The sequence below is a fragment of the Poecilia formosa genome, unplaced genomic scaffold (genome assembly GCF_000485575.1).
Source record: "Poecilia formosa unplaced genomic scaffold, Poecilia_formosa-5.1.2 Scaffold331, whole genome shotgun sequence".
NCBI classification, from domain to species: domain Eukaryota; kingdom Metazoa; phylum Chordata; class Actinopteri; order Cyprinodontiformes; family Poeciliidae; genus Poecilia; species Poecilia formosa.
Genome location: NW_006800270.1, coordinates 315,732 through 334,539, shown reverse-complemented (window position 1 = coordinate 334,539; position 18,808 = coordinate 315,732). Strand labels below are relative to the sequence as shown.

Here is an 18,808-nt window from a genome sequence, read left to right as displayed (position 1 = left end):
CCCCCAAAAATTCTGAGCCCTGGGCTATTGCCACTCTGAGCATTTTTTTTAAAAGTCTGGTCCTGGTGGTGGCAATGAAAACTTTGGTTGATGTCCAGGTTTGTTTTTCACACTTGTTCACCCCACTCTGAGGGAAAAAGTGTTTTTTTCCTTCTCTTTGTTATTTTTTCTGGATTTAAATATGTTTTAAATCATTTCTAAAAAATATTCCATGGGTAACAAAGCTTATAAAAGCGCTAAATGAAAATCTATTATTTTTGTAAGAGTAGACATTTAAACCATAAATGCACAGCTAAAAGTAAAAACTAATTGAAAGGTGTAATTAATTTTGTTTCCATACATTATAGTGCCATAATTCTACTTTTCTGGAGAAAAAAATTAATCAATCGCCATATACTGATTGCTCCTTTCACTTTGCTTACAAGCATTTATTTGATTTCAAATGACTGGATTGATTCCTTTGCCCACTCTGGGACATTACAACATTATCTGTAGATCAGACAGAAGCTTTCAGCTGAACCGCGATGGGAAATGTATGGAGATAATTATGGAGGATAATGTTTCACACAGTGACCTTTAGTGAGACGTCACCGTCACCAAGAACGGATTCTGGAGAAAATCTGGCAGCAAACAGCAAAATGTTTGGGTGTTCATGATGGGCACATTTTCTTTCATCACATAATATTTTTATACTGTCAACATAGCAAAAAAAATCTTTCCTACGACCAAAGAGAAAACAAAAACCTTCTGCTGTCAAATTATTGATTAATCCAAAGACTAATGAACAGGTCAGTCCTGTATTGATGTAAAATTGCTGTAAAAGCAGCACACACTGCTGCTTTTAACATGTGAAAACCAGTAGAGCTCAGTTTGATTTTGTAAAATAAAACATGCGCAATAGAGCTCAGTAAATTGTTCAGTAGAGTTATTTAGTGCAAAACTTTACTCTTAAGGTTCAATTTGTTCCGTCTGTGCGGAGGTTCAATTAGCGACACACCTGCTGGAGATTAAAGCAGCGATACAGTTAACTTGGCACGGTCCAGTTCAGATTAAACCATTTTAAATTTTATTTTATTTTAAAATGTGTGTCTATCATTAAAACAGAGCATATCAACGTTTAAAAACTCACCTGTTGTTTCGTCTTTTTATAGGATCCAAGTGTCGTGGGGTGAGAAGCGCATGCGCAGATGTAGGCTTAATTAATGCAGTTAAATTAGACAGAAGGTATTCTCTGAATGTATGGAGGAGGGTGTACAGCTGAAATGAAATACAAAAAGACAATAATTTTAAAAAGAAAGTACTGTAATGACATCTTGAAATATTTCTCTCCCAATTTTTGATTAATTTCGTTGTTTCTTCCCCATTTCCCACTTTTGTTAATATTTTTCACATTTTCTGATTTCTTCAGTCAATTTCGAAACTACTGTTAAGTAAACACATGCAAATGTTCACTGAAGTTTTGTGCAGGTGTTGGACTTAATTACTTGCATAAAAGTACAGAGGGAAAGCGGGTGAAAAACATGTAAAATATAATTTATTTAATTTGAAGCTAAAACGTATTAATTAACTGTTAATAAGAATCTAAATTCATTTTCATGTTAGCATAAAGTATAATGCAGTGTATTTTAGCTTTTTTTCCAAATACTTATTTAGTCTGGAGACCTTCTGATCCACACTATTATCCGTTTTCCTCCGCTAATAGTGCACAACTATCTACATAAATCCTCTCAATGGGGTATGTTGCCACGTTTGCGCCAGACAAACACCCCTGAATTGTGCGCTGCGGTTTGCAGAGTGGATGCAGGATGCGGGGATGTTTGTGTCTCCTCTCTGAAGAGGAGGGGAGTGCGCCCTGATTGACGTCAGCTTGTTTCGTGCAGACGGACAATGAGCAGCTGTGTGTACAAATTTACAGAATAAACCCGGGCCTGAAATCTCGGGATCGCTGCTGCTGCTGCTGCTGCTGCTATTTATGCATCGATAAAAGAGATGCGACGCTGCTGTTTCTGCATGCTGCCTTTTTCGCTCAGGTAAGTGAGCTTTATGTTGTTACTTTATCTCTGATCGCAACTCGCTTCGATGTGATGCTCATGGATAATTCAGAGACACAGAAGCGCCGCTGGGCTTCCGCAAAATGACTCTGTTTATTTTGTAAAAATATTCCCAATTAAGACATTTTACGATCACTAATGATAAAGAAACACATAAATGTAGTTTTTAGATGTGACTCTGTTCGGTATGGAGGCTTAATAAAGGACGGTTTGGTGAAATCGCATCATAACCCATCTCATTAACAGGAGTCGTGACGCGCGAGCTGCAGATGACGCTCCTCGCGCAGCAGGGAAGCCCGAACTGCAGGGAAGGGGGCGCCATTTTTAAACCAATATCTAAACATTTAAGGCCAGATATGCTGTAATTAATGGCAGTGTAATATATTTACAGAAAAGCTTCCCGATACTGAAATTTACTACACAGATCTGATCTAGTCTTTTTTGTTCAGAGTATTTTTAAATATATAGCGAGTATAAATAAAATAAAATCCAAAACAGAGATCCTTCTGGCTTGAATGAGAACAACCTCCATCTCACAGTTTTTCTAAATAATAGACAAATAGGTTGATGGGTATTGAGAAGTTAATATCTTATATTAATATGTAAATGCATTTATGTGGCATATGTATATCTGCAACGTTTACAATCCAAAGAGTAATTTTATTATCAGGCTAGCCAAATAAAAAAGCCACAAATATCTTGCGACATTTTGAAAATAACTACTTAGAAAATTTGTTGTAATTTCTAACCACCATTTATTTCTTTTTAGGAATTAAAATAAAGATAAACACAATTTAGCAAAAAGATGTAAAAAATAAAATAAATGCAACCTGATAAGAAGCAGGACTGCACTAGAAAGTACTAGTGTCATTCTTTGTAATTTAATGCAAATATAAGGGAAAAAAGTGAAAATCTATTTTAAAAAACTGAGTTTGTTACTATATTTAAATTTAGAAACAATAGCTGGTTCTTTTTAATGTTATTAAGAGCCATTGTGAAAATTTCTTTTGGGTCATTTTTTTGCCTCCAAATAAATTAATCTATAAACTTCAATTAATTTTAAAATTTAAACAAGGGTCAAAAATATGCAAGAAAAAAAACAAGGAAATTCTTTAGATTAATGTTGGAAATTTTCTAGCAAAAACTTGGATAATTTTGGATTTCAAAAGTCGGAAATTTTTAGATTAATTTGATTTTTTTTCAGCAGATTTTCTCCTCTTCAATCTCAGAAATGTCCTTAATTTTTCTTAAAAAATTTCTAAGTCTCAAACTTCCTGATTTTTTTTCTAGCAAATGTTCAACTTTTCAAGCTCAGAAATGTTCATGTTTCTGGAAAATTTCTGAGATTAATTTGAATTTTTGGGTGAAAATGTTACGAAATTGTTTTTCAACAATGGTCCCAGTATGTTTTCATTTCTTCCCCAGGTCTTCTTAAAAAATGGAGGACAAACATTTGTGAGTATACCTCGGTATTTAACGGGTTCTATCACCTGCTGTAGCCCTGATCCAGTCCTCCTCTCTTCATAGCGGCTCCTCTGGGGAATACCTGGGCCGCTTCATCCAGAACCGAGACTCATCGGTGGTGAACAAGTTCCAGAAGAAGTACTGGAAAACCAAGCAGACGCTCATCAAAGTCACCGGGAAGAAAGAGGACGAACACGTGGTGGCGTCAGACGCAGAGCTGGACGCCAAGCTGGAGGCGAGACAAGAGTTTTTCCTCAGAGCTTTAAACTTTTAGTTATCACGTCACACTTCCGGTAACTTTGCAGCTTGGAGGTCACCGTAGCGGTCATGGCAGTTGCTATGACAACAGTGAACTAGCAACAATCTTAAAACTAGCTCTCGCCTCGTTCTCATCTTACTCATAAACAATATAAATACAACTATTACTCGATTACATTTATTGAGTACTCTACCCACCTATGTGTAATACTAAGATAAATATCAGTGACATTTACTGTAGCACTCACTGCCGAACTAGCAAAATTAGCTTAGCTAATGTAGCTTCTAGCTATAAGCTAAGTCGGACATGTGGTCTACGTTTATACAGCTGATTTATACAGCTGATTGTATAAACTGTTCTTTGTTTTATAATAATAATAATTAAACAACAAAACGTGTGCACAGGTGGGGAAAGTACCTGGAAATTTTACTCGAGTAAGAGTAGCACTACTTCTACTTTTACTCAAGTAGCCGCCAAAAAAACTGACTCAAGTAAGAGTAAAAAACACTTGAGTCACTTGTCTACCAAGATGGTGCTGACCACTTCTGGTTCAGACATGTTGGAACTATGTATTTCATTACTATTTAGTTATGCATGTAAAAATGTTAATGTTTTTTAAATCTCATCGGCAGGTCTTCCACTCCATCCAGAGAACATGCATGGAGCTGCTAAAGGTTATTGAGCAGTACCAGAGGAGGATCTGCTGTAAGTCCAGAAAACTCAAAAATATCAGATTGATGAAACTTAGCCAGTCAACCGGGGTATATTACTGTTCAAAATACCAGTAACTGTACAACAGCAACAAGTACTGCACTCAAGTAAGAATAGCAATACTTCAATATATGCTTTACTCAAGTGAAAGTAAGTAGCATTTCCAAGAAATTACCTCAAGTAATTTTGTGAAAAGGCCACTCGGGTATCTTTTTTACCAAGTACTGAGTAATTGATCAAAACAACAATAAATTAATATTTAAAAATTATATCAGACATACCAGAATTTGTGTCTGGTGAATGTTTGGTTAAAACATGTTTGTTTTTCATTTAGTGAAGTTACTCACAGTGAGAAAAGTACCAGAAAGTTTACTCAAAAGAGGCAATATTTCATAGTAAAATTAGTCAAGGAAAGGTAAAAAGTAAAGCATAGTAAAAATACTCCTGAAAGTAACTGTAACTTTTAAACATTTAGTTTGTTTTAAATTTGGTCATCTGGATTACTTTTGTTCCCTTTCAAGACTCTTTATATGTTGGCTTATTAAAGTTTTAGTGGCTGGTTTTAGTAGCAAAGACTGAAAATCAGAAGGAATCAGTATTTTATCTTCCTAAAACAACATTTTTCATCTTTACTTCTCAGTCCTTTCTCAGGAGGAAAACGAGCTGGGTCGTTTCCTTCGCTCCCAGGGGTCGCAGGATAAAAGCCGGGCTGGGAAGATCATGCAGGCGACAGGGAAAGCTCTCTGCTTCTCCTCCCAGCAGAGGTAGCCATCACAGATTCTGAGAGGATCCCCACACAAATCCCTTCCTGGATCATTAGATTTAGGGATATAAAATTTCCACAAAATCTTTCACATAAAGATACAAGAGCCTAAGGTGTTCCCAAGGGCCAAAAAACAACTGTTAGCCACTGAAAAATAAAAAAAGGCCACCACGGTTGTGATGTAAAATTTATTTATTTTTGCAGTAAAATCACCAATTAGATGATTGATGATTGCTTGTCAACAAGTCAGATGACAACTGGTGTGAGGCCTGCAAACAGCGAGTCGTCGGTTCCAGTGTCTGATTTTGCTTCGTATTGTCACTTTAAATTTGTACAAATAGGGACAAAGTCAAAAACATATGACAGTGGGTAACATATTTTGGCAATAATTGGTTTAATAGTCTCAAAAATGGTGGCCATCTTGAGAAATGGCCGACATCCTGAAATTCAAGTGGCTAAAGGGAAAAACCTGAGAGGTGAGCATGCAATTTTTTATGCTTGTATCCACATTAGAACAATTTTTACAGTAATATGCTAAATTATCAGGGGCCTAACATGTTCAAATCCCTCTAGTAGACCTCAAAAAGCCAATCAGAGGGTCATAAAGTTCAGGATATTGTAAAATAAACATAGTTCTTGGATTATAGACTTCTGGAGGCTTGATTTTTGAGGACAGCTCTACTTCTTCTTCTAGGCTGGCTCTGAGGAAACCTCTGTGCCGTCTGTACCAGGAGATCGAGACTTTCCGTTACCGGGCCATCTCTGACACGTGGCTGACGGTGAATCGGATGGAGCAGTCCCGGACCGAGTACCGCGGAGCCTTGCTTTGGATGAAGGACGTCTCTCAGGAGCTCGATCCGGACACACACAAACAGATGGAGAAATTTCGCAAGGTTTGTCCTCCACATAGAAAGGTCTACGGAAATAACAGATGGGAGTTCACCGCTAAATATCAACTAGTTCACAGTAATTAGCGATATCAAAAGGATTGTGGTGTGGTGTGACCAGAGAACATCCAGGCTTCTTTGGGTCTTTGGCTGCTGTCTATGGGCCTTACAGAACATGATCATTCAAATTTTTACACAAGAGATTTTAATTCTGGTCAGTTCTGTCTGTATTAATTTAGAGTCTATTGTCACTTTTAATCTAAATAACCAGTTGTTGGCCACAGCCCCAACTCGGCGTTTACAATCACACGTGAAAATTGCTGCAAACAGATGCACATTTATACAACAGTACAGTTTTGAAAAGCATTAGTAGAGCATCGTGCACAGTCAACAAGAATGCAGCAAGTGGTTTCTGAATGGTAAGTCAAAAACAAAACAAAAACGTGTCTTTTCCAGCAGCCATTGTATAAAAATCGCGATGAATATCAGAAATTTTCTAGAAAAGAACTTGGAAGTTTCTGAGCTTAAAAAATTGAAAATTTGCTAGAAAAAACTTTGACATTTTTGATTAATTTCAGAAATTATAGTGAAAAGAAACATGAAGATTTCAGAATTTCTGACTTTTGACACCCAGAAATGTCCAAGGTTTTCTAATCAAATTTCTCAAAATAATCTCAAATTTTCATTTTTTTCAAGCACATTTTCAACTTTTCAAATTCAAAAACATTCTTGTTTTCTTCTAGAAAATGTACATTAATCTTGAAATTTCTGTTTTTTTTTTTTGGTGGAAATGTACTCTTCTTCTTTTCTACCAACAATGGCCCTAATGCGCCATTGTAGAGTTGACTCCCAAAACTGAAAACTTTGCATACAGTAGATGAGCTGAACAAAACTGCGTCTCTCATGTCCTGTCAGATGTTTTGAATTCATCTTGTAAAGAAACAAGTTTCAGATTCTGTTTTCATCCACCACTAGAGGGCAGAACTCACCCAAAAACCACAGCCAGACAGCACTTTGTCCAGTTTAACTTGTTTATTTTTCCCTTTCAATTAAATCTTAGGTTCAGGCTCAGGTCCGAACGACCAAAAGCAGCTTCGACAAGTTAAAGAACGATGTCTGCCAGAAGGTTGACCTGCTGGGGGCGAGCCGCTGCAACCTCCTCTCTCATGTTCTGACCACATACCAGGTTCATCTCATCTTTTGAGCTCTAATCAGGAAACCAATGGGAAATTGAATTAAACAGAAATTCTCTGTGTTTCAGACGACTCTTTTGCACTTCTGGGGGAAAACGTCTCACACCATGGCAGCCATACACGAGAGCTTTAAGGGCTGCCAGCATAATGAGGTTTCCACAGCGAAGGTCAGAGTGTTTTTCCATGAGGAAAATAATTAGAGGAAAAACATAAAGAACATGATGAGCTGGATTATTGTTTACAGGATTCCACGGACAAAAATATGGAGAAGAAAATATCGGAAAGGGAAACAGAGGAGAGAAGAAACGAGACAACTAATGAGCAGCAAGTTTTCCATTTAGTTTTTACTCTTGATCAGGATGTGCAAAGCATGAAACTCATCCTTCACTGCAAGAGCGTAATATCACTAAGTTGTTTGAGAAACATCCAACTTGAATACATTTCAGGGGAGAAACGGGAAAACATGCTACGAAAAAAAAACAGTTTTTACAAATTCAGATGTGACAAAATGATCAGTACATCTAAAGTTTCTTTAAATCAATGCAACTGAACTGAATTTCTAGGAATTTATTAAGTAACCCATGACTTCCTGTTTGCCTGGAGCAACTGTAGATGTGACACTTTACTGGTGTGCAGATTTAAGATCAGACTTTTCTTTTACTGTTATGTCAACAAATGTGTGTAAATATACACCAAAGCTCTTCCTTTATATGTGCAAATTACTCTGATGTTCTGCTTCTTAATTTTACAGACTAATCTCATTAGGACATGAAGAAAAAAGTGAAAAGATGAGAGAAGGTAAAATATGAATGTTTGTTCATGATAAGTCAAAAAAACATGCTGTACCATTATCCTCCAAAATCTTCCTGTCTTTTAGTGGGTTGTGCCAGTGGTGACATCCGGTTTTTGATCATGTGACTCTTCTGATGCAAACAAATTGTTTCTATTGCAATTTTGCAAAAATAAATATCTATATGGCTAAAAAAAACAAACACCTTTTTTTTTATCAAATAATGAATTGACGTGTTTCCATTAATCAAATTTATTTCTGAAATATCAAATTGCGCAATTATATGGTCAATAGAAACAGATCTTGTGCCTGGTCAATTTTTTGTTAAAACTAGCTTGTTCTTTATTTACTGGTAGAGTATCCAGATATTTTACTCCAGAAGGAGTAATGATATTTGATAATAAAGCTACTCAAGTAAAAGTAAATGTAATACTCCTATTAGTACATTTTTGCCTAAAGTAGATGTTACAAGTTACTACCCAACTCTGAACTATGCTAAGCAGAAAAACTCCAGAGTCTTTTATTAATAAGATTGTTTCTACTTTCTCAGAGTTGGATGGTGAGGAGGACAGCCTTGCTCTGCTCAATGAGATCCTGGGCGGTTTGTTTGTGGACGATTTTTCCCAGGAATGGACCAAAGGGTCTGGAGACACAGAGGCGAGCGCCAGTCCATCGGACACCCAGCAGCAGGAAAACTCGTTCTTTTTACCGTCACAGCTTTTGGACCAAAACTTGAACAAGTCTTCTGCCTCAGGTCAGAAAACAACCAAACCTCTGATTGTGCAGTTTGATTTACTTCAAACTAAAAACTTGTGGAGTAATTAAAATGCAAGCATGCAGAGAAGGAATCTAGAGGTGTTTTATTGTCAGTACTCGAGGATGAACTTTAAAAAAGTGATTGGTTTTGTTATGCAAACAAAACAAGCAACATTCCCATTTCTTAATGAAATATTCCTACATTTCCTGGAAACATAAAAGTGCCTAAAACAACATTTGAAAGCTGATAAGGAAACTTTTCAGACATTTATCAGATGTGTGGAATGATTTCTCTGTCTTATTTTATTTGTGAATCAGACTGGACCGGGATCGTCCCACAGCTGGATTTATCACCTGGATCTGGACAGAACCCTCTAAAGCCAGCGGTGAAAGGTAAGACTAATGGATGCAAGTGGATTAATGGTTTATTAGATTAAAATTAGTTCTAATCGATTAGCTAATAACGTCCTATTAGAACTTCTTATAGTGTTGTGGTTTGGCCGCCATCCAACAGAGGGCGCTGCTGGTCATCCTTAAGCGGGGCGGTTGATACAGAAAGTTAAGATGGCGGCGGCGCCATGACAGAACGGTTAAGAGAAACGGTCCAGAGTTCGTTGTGGAATATAAAATCTACTTTAAATTTTGAAATATAAACACTCAACAAGCTCTTCTAGTTATTGTATCAATATCGCTCATTCAGTCGAGCTTCATGACGGAGGAAGAAAAACATGGCGGCAATAAGGACGGTTGATTTTGAGGCTTTTGCGAGTTAAAGCACTTCATGGAGCGAAGTTTTAACTTTCCTTCAAGAGCAACCACCGACGGTACTTCTGAATGGGAAATTAAGTGTTAAATATTTCATTATTTTCATGTTTTTATTTTTCTTTTCAGCAACCTAATAGGTTTTATGCTTTATGAATACGTCTAAGACCGCAATTTTCCGTTTATTGAGTCAGGATTTACTTCAGCGGACATAAAATAATGTTAAAAAATTAAAAGACTTTTCAAATGCATCATATTATGAAAAATTTAGCCCTTCATTATGGAAAAGCGGTCGGTTCTCGTGTTACAAACGAAAACTCAGAATTTTAAGAAAATGAATGCTTATTAGTCAATTGACTAATAATCTACTTTAGATTAACTCATTATTTCATATTTGGACCCGTAGTAGGACTGAATTTTGACACTGAGAAACAAAACAAGGAGTTTAGATTTTAATTTAATGACTCGCATGTTTTGTTTTCCTGCTGTGTAGAAACAAGCGGACCATCCAAAGACCTGTCAGCATGGTTCAACCTGTTCGCTGACCTGGACCCTCTCTCCAATCCAGATGCAATCGGAGAAGCCAACAGAGAAAACGAGCTTCACACAGCATAGTTCTTCCTGAGCACCGTGACACATTTAAAAACCACATCCACCTGTTTTGGCTTCAGCTATAAACTGTTTTCAGTATGATGACAATAAGCACTCATCAGAGGCTGGAAGGCTGGATTTTTAAACTTCTTCCAAACGCCAAAAGAAACTCACACACAACAATCAAGTCAGAACAAGTTACCATATTTAAAATCAATCACAATTACTAGATTATAACAAAACATAATGCACCAAATTTGTTGCTCTAATAGCTGCGTTTCCATTGACTATATAATTTTGAAAACAACTTCACTTAATGGAAATGTCAATTTAGAAAAAAATATGTTATTGATTAAAAGTTTTGATGTTAGGTGGTTTGAAATTGGCTTATTGCTCAAAACTAAATTTGAAACTTTTTTTTGCATTATACATGAATCACATGATCAACAATTGGATGTTACTACTGGCAGAAACCACGAAGAAGACAGGAAGTAACATGAGGAAGATGGCACGTAATTTGTTTAAATGACTTATTGTGTGAACAAACTTATTCACACGTGATTTAACTGCATTTCTTTAGTAGAAATTGCAAAATTGTGTTTTTTTATATTGGCAAACTATTCAAGTTTTGTGCACATTTAAAATGGAGAGATTGTCTTGAGGAATATTCCCCATGAAACTTGACCCTCCATTGCTGTTATAACTCTTAACTATAGATGAAATTCTGCAATTATTCTTCAATTAAAAAGTTTATGTTTCAGTAATCTAATTAAATATTTGAAATTATATAGTGCAACGTTTAAGCATTATTTTGTGCCTTAATTTGTATAACTTTCAACAAATAAAAACAAAGTGTTGATTTGCTTAGGGAATATTGTCATCTAAAGGTGAAAAAATGTACAAAAAAATTAAAAAGACTTGCCTACTGAAAATTTTAGCAAAAAGAAGTGAGAAAATCCAGCCTTCATCAGAACTCGGCTGTATTTTACAGCTGTAAAAGTTAAAAACTGGTCACAGAAAGTTGGTATTTTGATTCGTTTTAACCATTATTACAAAAGTTTAACTTTAGTAATTGTTTGGAGATTTTAGTTAGATTTAAACCTGGTGGAATATTTAGAATGTGTTTAAGATAATTTAAGTTTCACAAGGGATTTTATTAATCAAAACAGCGACTCATGTTGCTATCAGATGCAAAAAGCACATTTATTTTTCAGCTTAAATATTTGTTTTGTAAACTTGAATTTAAGTCTCTTAAGAGCTGTAGAAAGCAGACGTTTCTTCCACTCAGTTCAAGCTTTCGATCAGCACAACTTAAAGGTTTTGCACTGTGAGTTTTTATAAGACATCCAGTTGGTGTTTAAGCTGTTTGCTTTATTTGAAGAGATTCCCTCTGTAGTTACATGAACTCATTACTGCATGATGCATGCTGCCGCTTTAGTTATGCTGTTGGTCATCACTGCTTTATTTTTCTAAAGTCTTTAGACATGTATGTATTTTCCAGGGCTGCTCCTTTTGGGCAACATGCAGTTTTAATTTTATGTTTTGAGCCAGTAAAACAGAATAAGACACCATTTACTAATGTTGATGAAAATGCTGCATCAACAAGATGCATATGAGGAGGAATGTCTTGAAACTGCCATGTCAAACTCATTCTCATTTTGGGCCATATCAGAACCGTGACTGATTTCAAGGGCCTGTTGTGGCAGAATATATTAATAAAACTGTTCAAATATTCACACTGATCAGTCCCTTCAGGATTTTGAGATTGTTTTTGATTTTTTTTGTAATCAGATTTTGTGATGCTAATTTAGAAATATTTTCATGAATTTTGTGATATTTGAGCTTTTGTGTGATGGTAAATGTGATTTATTTACTTACCATACAAATCACACAGAATACCTTGACATCAAGAAAAACTTGAGGCAGCAGTGTAGTAGAAGAAATACTGCCACCTGCAGGTGGGAGTAGCCACTCCCACAAATGTTACAAATGTTTGCAAATCTTTGTTTATAGTCCGCCAATGTTGAGGACCACAATTTTGGAATTGCAGTGTTTCCATTAAATAAGAAACACAATTAAAATCACACACAAATAAGTTTGTTTATAGGACGTTAAGAAAAAAAGCTCCACCACGGTTCTCCAACTACTTCCTGTCTTCTCCTTCATGGTTTCCACCAGTGGTAATACACAGTTTTGGATCATGTGACTTGTGTGATGCAAAAAATTGTTTCCATTGCAAATTTTGATACGGTAAAAAAAAAAAAAAGAAAAAAGAAAAAAAAAATCCCACCTCATCCTAAAGCTCACAAACGTATCAAAAAATCTGGAGTTTTCAAATTTTGCATGTATCCATTAAGAAAATATTTCCGAAATGTCAATTTGTGCAGTTATAAGGTAAATGGAAGCACAGCTATGCTCTTATATGTTCCTGAACATTTTTGCACAAAATTAGTATTAAACTAAGAATTATGCATTACCATGAAAAAATGCGGGGATCTGTTGATTTTGTGTACATTTCCATAATTGTTAAATCGCAAAACTCTGCAGGGACTGATATAATTTTACAGATTTTTTTTAAAAAACTGCTTTGATTTGATAACATAATATTTGAGCACTAAACTTATCCTAAAGTTTCTATTTATGTGTCCGTTTGGAGTCAAGAGGTCCACATAAAAAGCTACGGCGGGCCGGATTTGGCCCCCGAGCCTTAAGTTTGACACACCAGCTTTAAGATATTTACAGATGAGACTCGTTTTGACTCTTGAAGCTACGCGTTGTTTTAATTTTCCATCATATCGACTACATGAAGAGCCTTAACTTTACCTCAGCCTCTACATGTGAGACGTTACTGAATGCTGATGTTTGTCCATAAAGCCCTTTAAAAAGAAAAGACATATCAATTCAAAAAGGCTTTTCTGTTTCCTTTATTGAAAAAAAAAACAAGATCTACACAAAAACATGTAAAACAGGAGAATCAATTCATCATCGCCAACAATGGCAACTACTTCTTTAAACGTTCGGCACTGAATGGATACGGTCGAAGATTTTGAAGTTGCAGAACAGATTTTATTTTTCAGGAATTGGTCGTTATTTAGATGAATCTCAACAGGGTGTCATCAGCATATAACTGCAACGTTTATGCTTTAATATCTCTAAAACCTGCTGCGAACTCAGCAGTAATATCAGACATTAAATGGGCCTTTATGGAGCCCAAGCTATAAAACAAACTAGTGTTGTTTTTCTGTAATTAAAAATCAATTGCACATTCTTCTGATTGTTCTAAGTAACAAACTTGAATACAGGACAGAACAGTGATTATCTTTTCCTTTCTAATTAAGTGCTTACGCTTGGGCTTATTACCAAAAAAAAAAAAGTTTGTGTGTTTCCAAATTATGCAGCAGTGGTTTTATGTTGAGCACTGGTCATTTTGCCCCTTTTTTACTCTTATTTTTTATTTCTAAAAATCCCCTTATAGCCTACTGTAAGGAAACATTTTTAATAAACTTCAACTCTCAGAAGGTCAATCAAGGTCAAATCTGTCAATTTTGACCCAAACAGGATTTATTTAAAGCCAGGAAACCAAAGAAATCTCGAAAGAATGCTACAAATAAATCACAATCTGTCTTTAGATTAAATTCTATATAATTATAAATTATTAAATATTTTGTTTCAAATTATTTTTGAAACAAAATAACCCTTTTAATTGAAGCCGTCTAGAACAGGAAGGCAACTGTAGACTCAGAATTATTTTCTTAAAAACATTTTCAATATAAATATGTTGGATAGAACATAAAACATAAAAAAAACTATTGAGAACACAAATCAGATTAAATTAGCTCTTTTCCTAACAAGATCATCTGGGAAATCTATAACTGAAGCAGGAAGTCAACAGTATAACCAATAGATTGCAGCTGTTTTTGAGCGTTTACCTTTTTGGTAAAACAACAAAAAGCAACCTTTTTTTCATCAATATTTAGCAGCTTTTGTTTTTCTTTTCTATGCATTTTAAATTCTCTCTGATCCACTACATGCACAGCTTTAGCTCCAATGGCGTTTTAGAGTCAGGAAACTAGATTTTATGGAGGTTGAGTGGCATGACGAAGTCTTCAGATTAACCTAAAAGCAGTTAAAACACTTTTAGGTTAATCTGCATATGTGCTCACCTACTATAAATTGTTCTGGTTGCAGGTATTTGATGGATAGAAATCAATACTGATCAGAACAGGAGCAGAAATTACAACGTCCATCTAAACCAGCGGTGTCCAAAGTGAGGGGCGGGGGCCATTTTGAGACTTTTTATTTCAAATCAAGATAAAATAATTTTCTTACAACAGAAAATAAATACGCCACAAAGTTTTACAAAGCTTTTGTAATATTAGAATCACATTTATTCATACACTTGTTTGTTTTCTTAACAGAAAAGCCAACTTTAATGTACCAAAATCAGCTTTTTTTATTTATTAAATGCAGCAAATATAGCAAGCATTTTAAAAGAAAATCCTGCTATATAGATTTTTTTTTAATATAGCAAACAAGCAAAATCCTTGTAAAGTTTGGGATCTACCAGGAATAATTTCCCTTTGTTACAAAGGGATGCTTGCAAGTAAAATGTTGGCCCACATGTCAAACAGTTTGAACAGCCCTGATCTAAAACGCTCCCCTATTGGTAAAATACAAACAAATTATGTAAAGAAAATGAGAATTTCACTTTATAGATTAAAGATATAAAAGATTATATCCTGCTGACATGTTTTTTGGGGGGCAGTGGGGATTTTTGCCTTTTAAATTTTAATTATTTTCACTGGTTTTAATTTTTTTCCCATCCCATTGTTAAATACTGGGCAGATATCACCCCCTTTCTCCATTCTGCTACCATCAGAAAACCTTTTTCCAATCTTCCTGCGCACTCAATAAACCACTTTATAAAACTTTTTGCACCCAAACAGGAAACTTTGCCTTCAGTTATTTCAGATTTTGAATTGCTGCCAGACTCTTTCAGCTTTTTTGTGCTTTTCTTTCCCATTTTTATTGATTTTGACCACTGAAATAGATAGAAACAGTTTTTTTACAGGTATGAAGTGGGGATGCCGGTCCTGAAAGGGGCAAATTGACCCAGAGCCTCATATGACACTGAATCACTTTACAAAAATGAAAAACACACAAACATTCTGGCACAAAAATTGCCCTGATATCCCGAATATGACGGTCTCTGTGCCGTTTTGTAATTTGCTTTGGTTTGTGTTTAATATAATTGTTACACAGCTGCAAACTTCTCAAGACAAATGAAAGCAGCTGTGAATTAAAGTAGCTCATGCAGCTCGTTGTGGAATGTGTCGTAGGCACCTGGAACAATGTCAAAACCTAAAAATTCGGTCTGAATCAAACCTACGTCTCCTGGGAATGAAAAACAAAAGAGAACATTTTGAAAACAAAAAAAAAAATCTCCTTGTGAGAAAATGACTATGATCACTCAGGAATGGCAGCACAGCCCCACCATTCGCTTCTGAACAACCTGAGTTACTGCGAACAGTCGGTTGGGCCAATAAGAAGGCGACAGGAAAGTCGTGTGCTTTGTGGTTACTTGGTCACTGATTAAACAGCTCGTATTTTTGCATTTTGTGCTTAGCTCGTCCTGTTGCCATGGTGATCACACCGTGTACAGGTTCAGGCCTGGCCTTAAAAAAAACTGCAACTACACTCAACAAGTACTGCTGCTTCTCATTAACACAACGCAACAAGTACATTCAAACATATACGTCAGAAATAATAACAACAATAATAAAAATGTTTTGTGCCCTTTAGAGCCAAAATGGGGTAAATTATAAGAAATCCCATTTGTGTTTTAGCTTCAACACTGAACAGCTGGATAATAACATGAACACAATGCAGTTTCTGCTGATATTGCATGGTTACAATTCTGGATTTTTTCTTTTTTTAATTTTTATTTATTTTTTATCTTGATAAGACTGCCAACGCTACATATAATTTAATCATTCATTTCTATTTATTGCAGAATAAGCAAACGATTTCCTGCTATATGTGACGATGGGAGGTTAGGTTAGTGATAGGAGGAGAGCGGTCAGCAACAATGCCCAAACATCAAGTATTATCCTCAAACAGGAATCCATTTCCAGGCCGAGGGCGCCCCCTGCTGGCTAATGTTAGGATTATCAGAGTGCAATTTTTTTGTTGTCATTTTTTTTTTCCTTTTTGCTTTTAAGCCAAACCACCAGGCTAGATGCAATGTTTTATTTGTAGGTGGTTTGGTCATGAATACCTGAGGACCAGCTGGTGAGGACTACATGTGCTGAGCCGTCTCCTGACTCAGCACTCAGGCCGCTGCCGCCGCTCAGGTCTGCGGAGGACGAAAACGTAGCTGCTGGCGCTGCGGGCTGAGTCGGGGTCACCTGAGTTGTGAGGCCGCTGCTGGTGTGAAAGCTGGGGCTGATGGGGGAGAACAGGGAGGAGCAGAGGAGTTTGACGGGGCAGAAGGCCGAGCCTCTGGGGATGAAGTTCACCTTGTTTTTGTCAGGGCACGAGAACAGAGGGAAGCCTTTTGATTGGCCAGATCTGAAAAGGACCGAAGGTACTCTTAAATTACGATGGCCTCCATTTTGTTCACAGCAATTTTGTTTTCTTATGAACAAAACGTGGGAAAATAACAGTTTTTCTGCAATTAATGACTAACAATCAAATTAATCATGATTAATCGATTATTGAAATAATTGGCAACTAATTTAATAATAAATTTATCATTAACTTGAGTACACAGACTTTTAAAAACAAGACCATTTGCTTAAAAAACTATTCAGAGCAGTAATTAAGCCAAACTTTGCAGATATACCTATATATATTGCATTAAAGAAATAAAACTATTTTGTCTGTAAATATGTTTTACCCAAACAACAAAAACTCAAAATCATACAAAGTATTTGTGTCTAGTTTTTAGTGTAAATATCTTAGTGCACTTGAAATGAGACAAAACTAACATTTAACTTTTCAGCAAGAGATAGGGGCTTGTTTTAAGTGAATAATTCCTTAATTAAAAAGTTCTTGTTAAATTGGCAAATTATTTCACTTGTAACTTGGGAAAATGTCTCATGTTATCCTGATTCTTCTACATGTAATTGTGGAACAATGCTATGACAAAATGAAACTGCCACACCTCCAGAATGATGTTTTTATAAAAATACATGTTAAAACTATGTAATAATGGAAACACATCATGATGCTACTTACACCAGCTCATCGAACACTTTGACCCTCTCACATCCCTCTGGAGGTTCCCGTTTGAACATGTAGCTGTTGTTTGGTTTGGGCGAAGTGGCGAACTTGGGAAGAGGAGAGCTGCACCCGCTGTCTGAGAACAGAGAAACACAAAGCAACACATGGTGAGCAGGCCTGTCACAATACACAATAAATCAATTAATCGCACGATAATCAATAATTTCCATTTGGATGATTTGTCATTTCTCTCTTTCTACCAAAAACTGGATGACAGTCTGGTGTTTTGGTCTTAACTAGCCTTTTGGTGAAGCACAAACACAGACTTGGTAATTCATGCACCCCTGAGTGTTGCATGTGGTGCAGGGGTGTCCAAAGTGCTGCCTGAGGCCATTTGTGGCCCCCAACTGCAGATCAACAAGTTTTAATGAGGGTTAAATTATTACCAATGAAAAGGTTAAGTACAGCATAAAGTATTCATCATTTTATAACCAACAGGTTCATCCAGAGTCTTTGACTAAATTTACTGAATTCATTTAATTGAATTTGGCTAAATATTAGCAAGTGTTCTGAAAGAAACTGACCCAAATCTTATTCCTAAAACTGTGTGTAGATTAGATAAATTGAGCCTGAAGTAATTTGAAAACTAGACTCCTTTCTTTTAATATAGCAAACATGCAAAATCCTTTTTATTTGTTGAATCTATGATGAATAACATCCCTTTCCTTCCAAAACAAATAAATAAAATCGGACGACTTTATTTTAGAACAATAGAACAACAAACTATCATCAGTTTAACTTAGAGCAAACCTTTATCGATGTCCTCAGCAGAACAGGGACTCCCGTCGTGGGAGTGGAGGTGGTCGGAGCTGCAGGGTCGGGGCGACGGGCTTGACTCGCCGCTGGACGGGGCCTGTGTGTCCGTGTCCCGTGTGTCACCGCTGCTGCTGTAGCGGTTGGGAGGGAAGGGCGGGCGGCGACCATCCACCACCTCCATGGCCTGAGGAAGAGAGGTGGAACAAAAATAGGGATGCAAATGATCGATTATTGGGTTAATCTCGAGTTTGATCGACTAAAGATTAATTGAAAAGCGGCCATTTTCTTAGAAATTAGTTTTCTCTTGTATACATAGGGTCGGCCATCTTTCCATAACAGGAAGGGTTAAATTAAAGGCAGAATTTAAAAAAAATCATTCTTTTTTTTTTTTTTACATCATTTTGTGTTAGCTGTATTAAATACTCACTGAATAAACAGAAAATTGTGGTTTCCTCACGATTAAGCTTTATAAAATATAACAAACAGGACTTAAAAGATTGCAGAATAGAAACGTTTAAAAATGAAAATAAAATTTGTGAAA

General features: G+C 36.1%; 2 protein-coding genes across 3 annotated transcripts in view; one reads left to right on the top strand and one right to left on the bottom strand.

Annotated features, from left to right (window-relative positions):
- Positions 1 to 1,734: 1,734 nt before the first annotated feature.
- Positions 1,735 to 12,686, top strand: ica1 (islet cell autoantigen 1). Its single transcript, XM_016661504.1, has 13 exons — positions 1,735 to 2,030; positions 3,477 to 3,506; positions 3,579 to 3,750; positions 4,407 to 4,479; positions 5,126 to 5,249; positions 5,943 to 6,141; positions 7,196 to 7,321; positions 7,397 to 7,495; positions 7,573 to 7,652; positions 8,080 to 8,126; positions 8,669 to 8,872; positions 9,193 to 9,267; positions 10,130 to 12,686. Exons 2-13 carry the CDS (start codon positions 3,490 to 3,492, stop codon positions 10,249 to 10,251), a joined length of 1,338 nt encoding a protein of 445 aa, XP_016516990.1. The 5' UTR covers positions 1,735 to 2,030; positions 3,477 to 3,489; the 3' UTR covers positions 10,252 to 12,686.
- Positions 12,687 to 13,015: 329 nt separating this feature from the next.
- glcci1b (glucocorticoid induced 1b) overlaps positions 13,016 to 18,808 on the bottom strand; it is a 32,579-nt gene continuing 26,786 nt past the window's right edge. For both annotated transcript variants that reach the window (XM_007573510.2, XM_007573509.2), the window contains exons 7-9: positions 18,262 to 18,451; positions 17,467 to 17,587; positions 13,016 to 16,797 (exon numbers count right to left, since the gene is read on the bottom strand). In XM_007573510.2, coding sequence (XP_007573572.1) covers positions 16,476 to 16,797; positions 17,467 to 17,587; positions 18,262 to 18,451 — 633 coding nt within the window. In that variant the 3' untranslated portion in view covers positions 13,016 to 16,475. The remainder of the gene's footprint in view (positions 16,798 to 17,466; positions 17,588 to 18,261; positions 18,452 to 18,808) is intronic.

Excerpts from the sequence above, each read along its gene's own strand:
- ica1 (XM_016661504.1), top strand. Across the intron at positions 3,751-4,406 it reads AGCTGGACGCCAAGCTGGAG|GTCTTCCACTCCATCCAGAG; the intron begins GCGAGACAAGAG and ends TCTCATCGGCAG. Across the intron at positions 8,873-9,192 it reads GAACAAGTCTTCTGCCTCAG|ACTGGACCGGGATCGTCCCA; the intron begins GTCAGAAAACAA and ends TTTGTGAATCAG.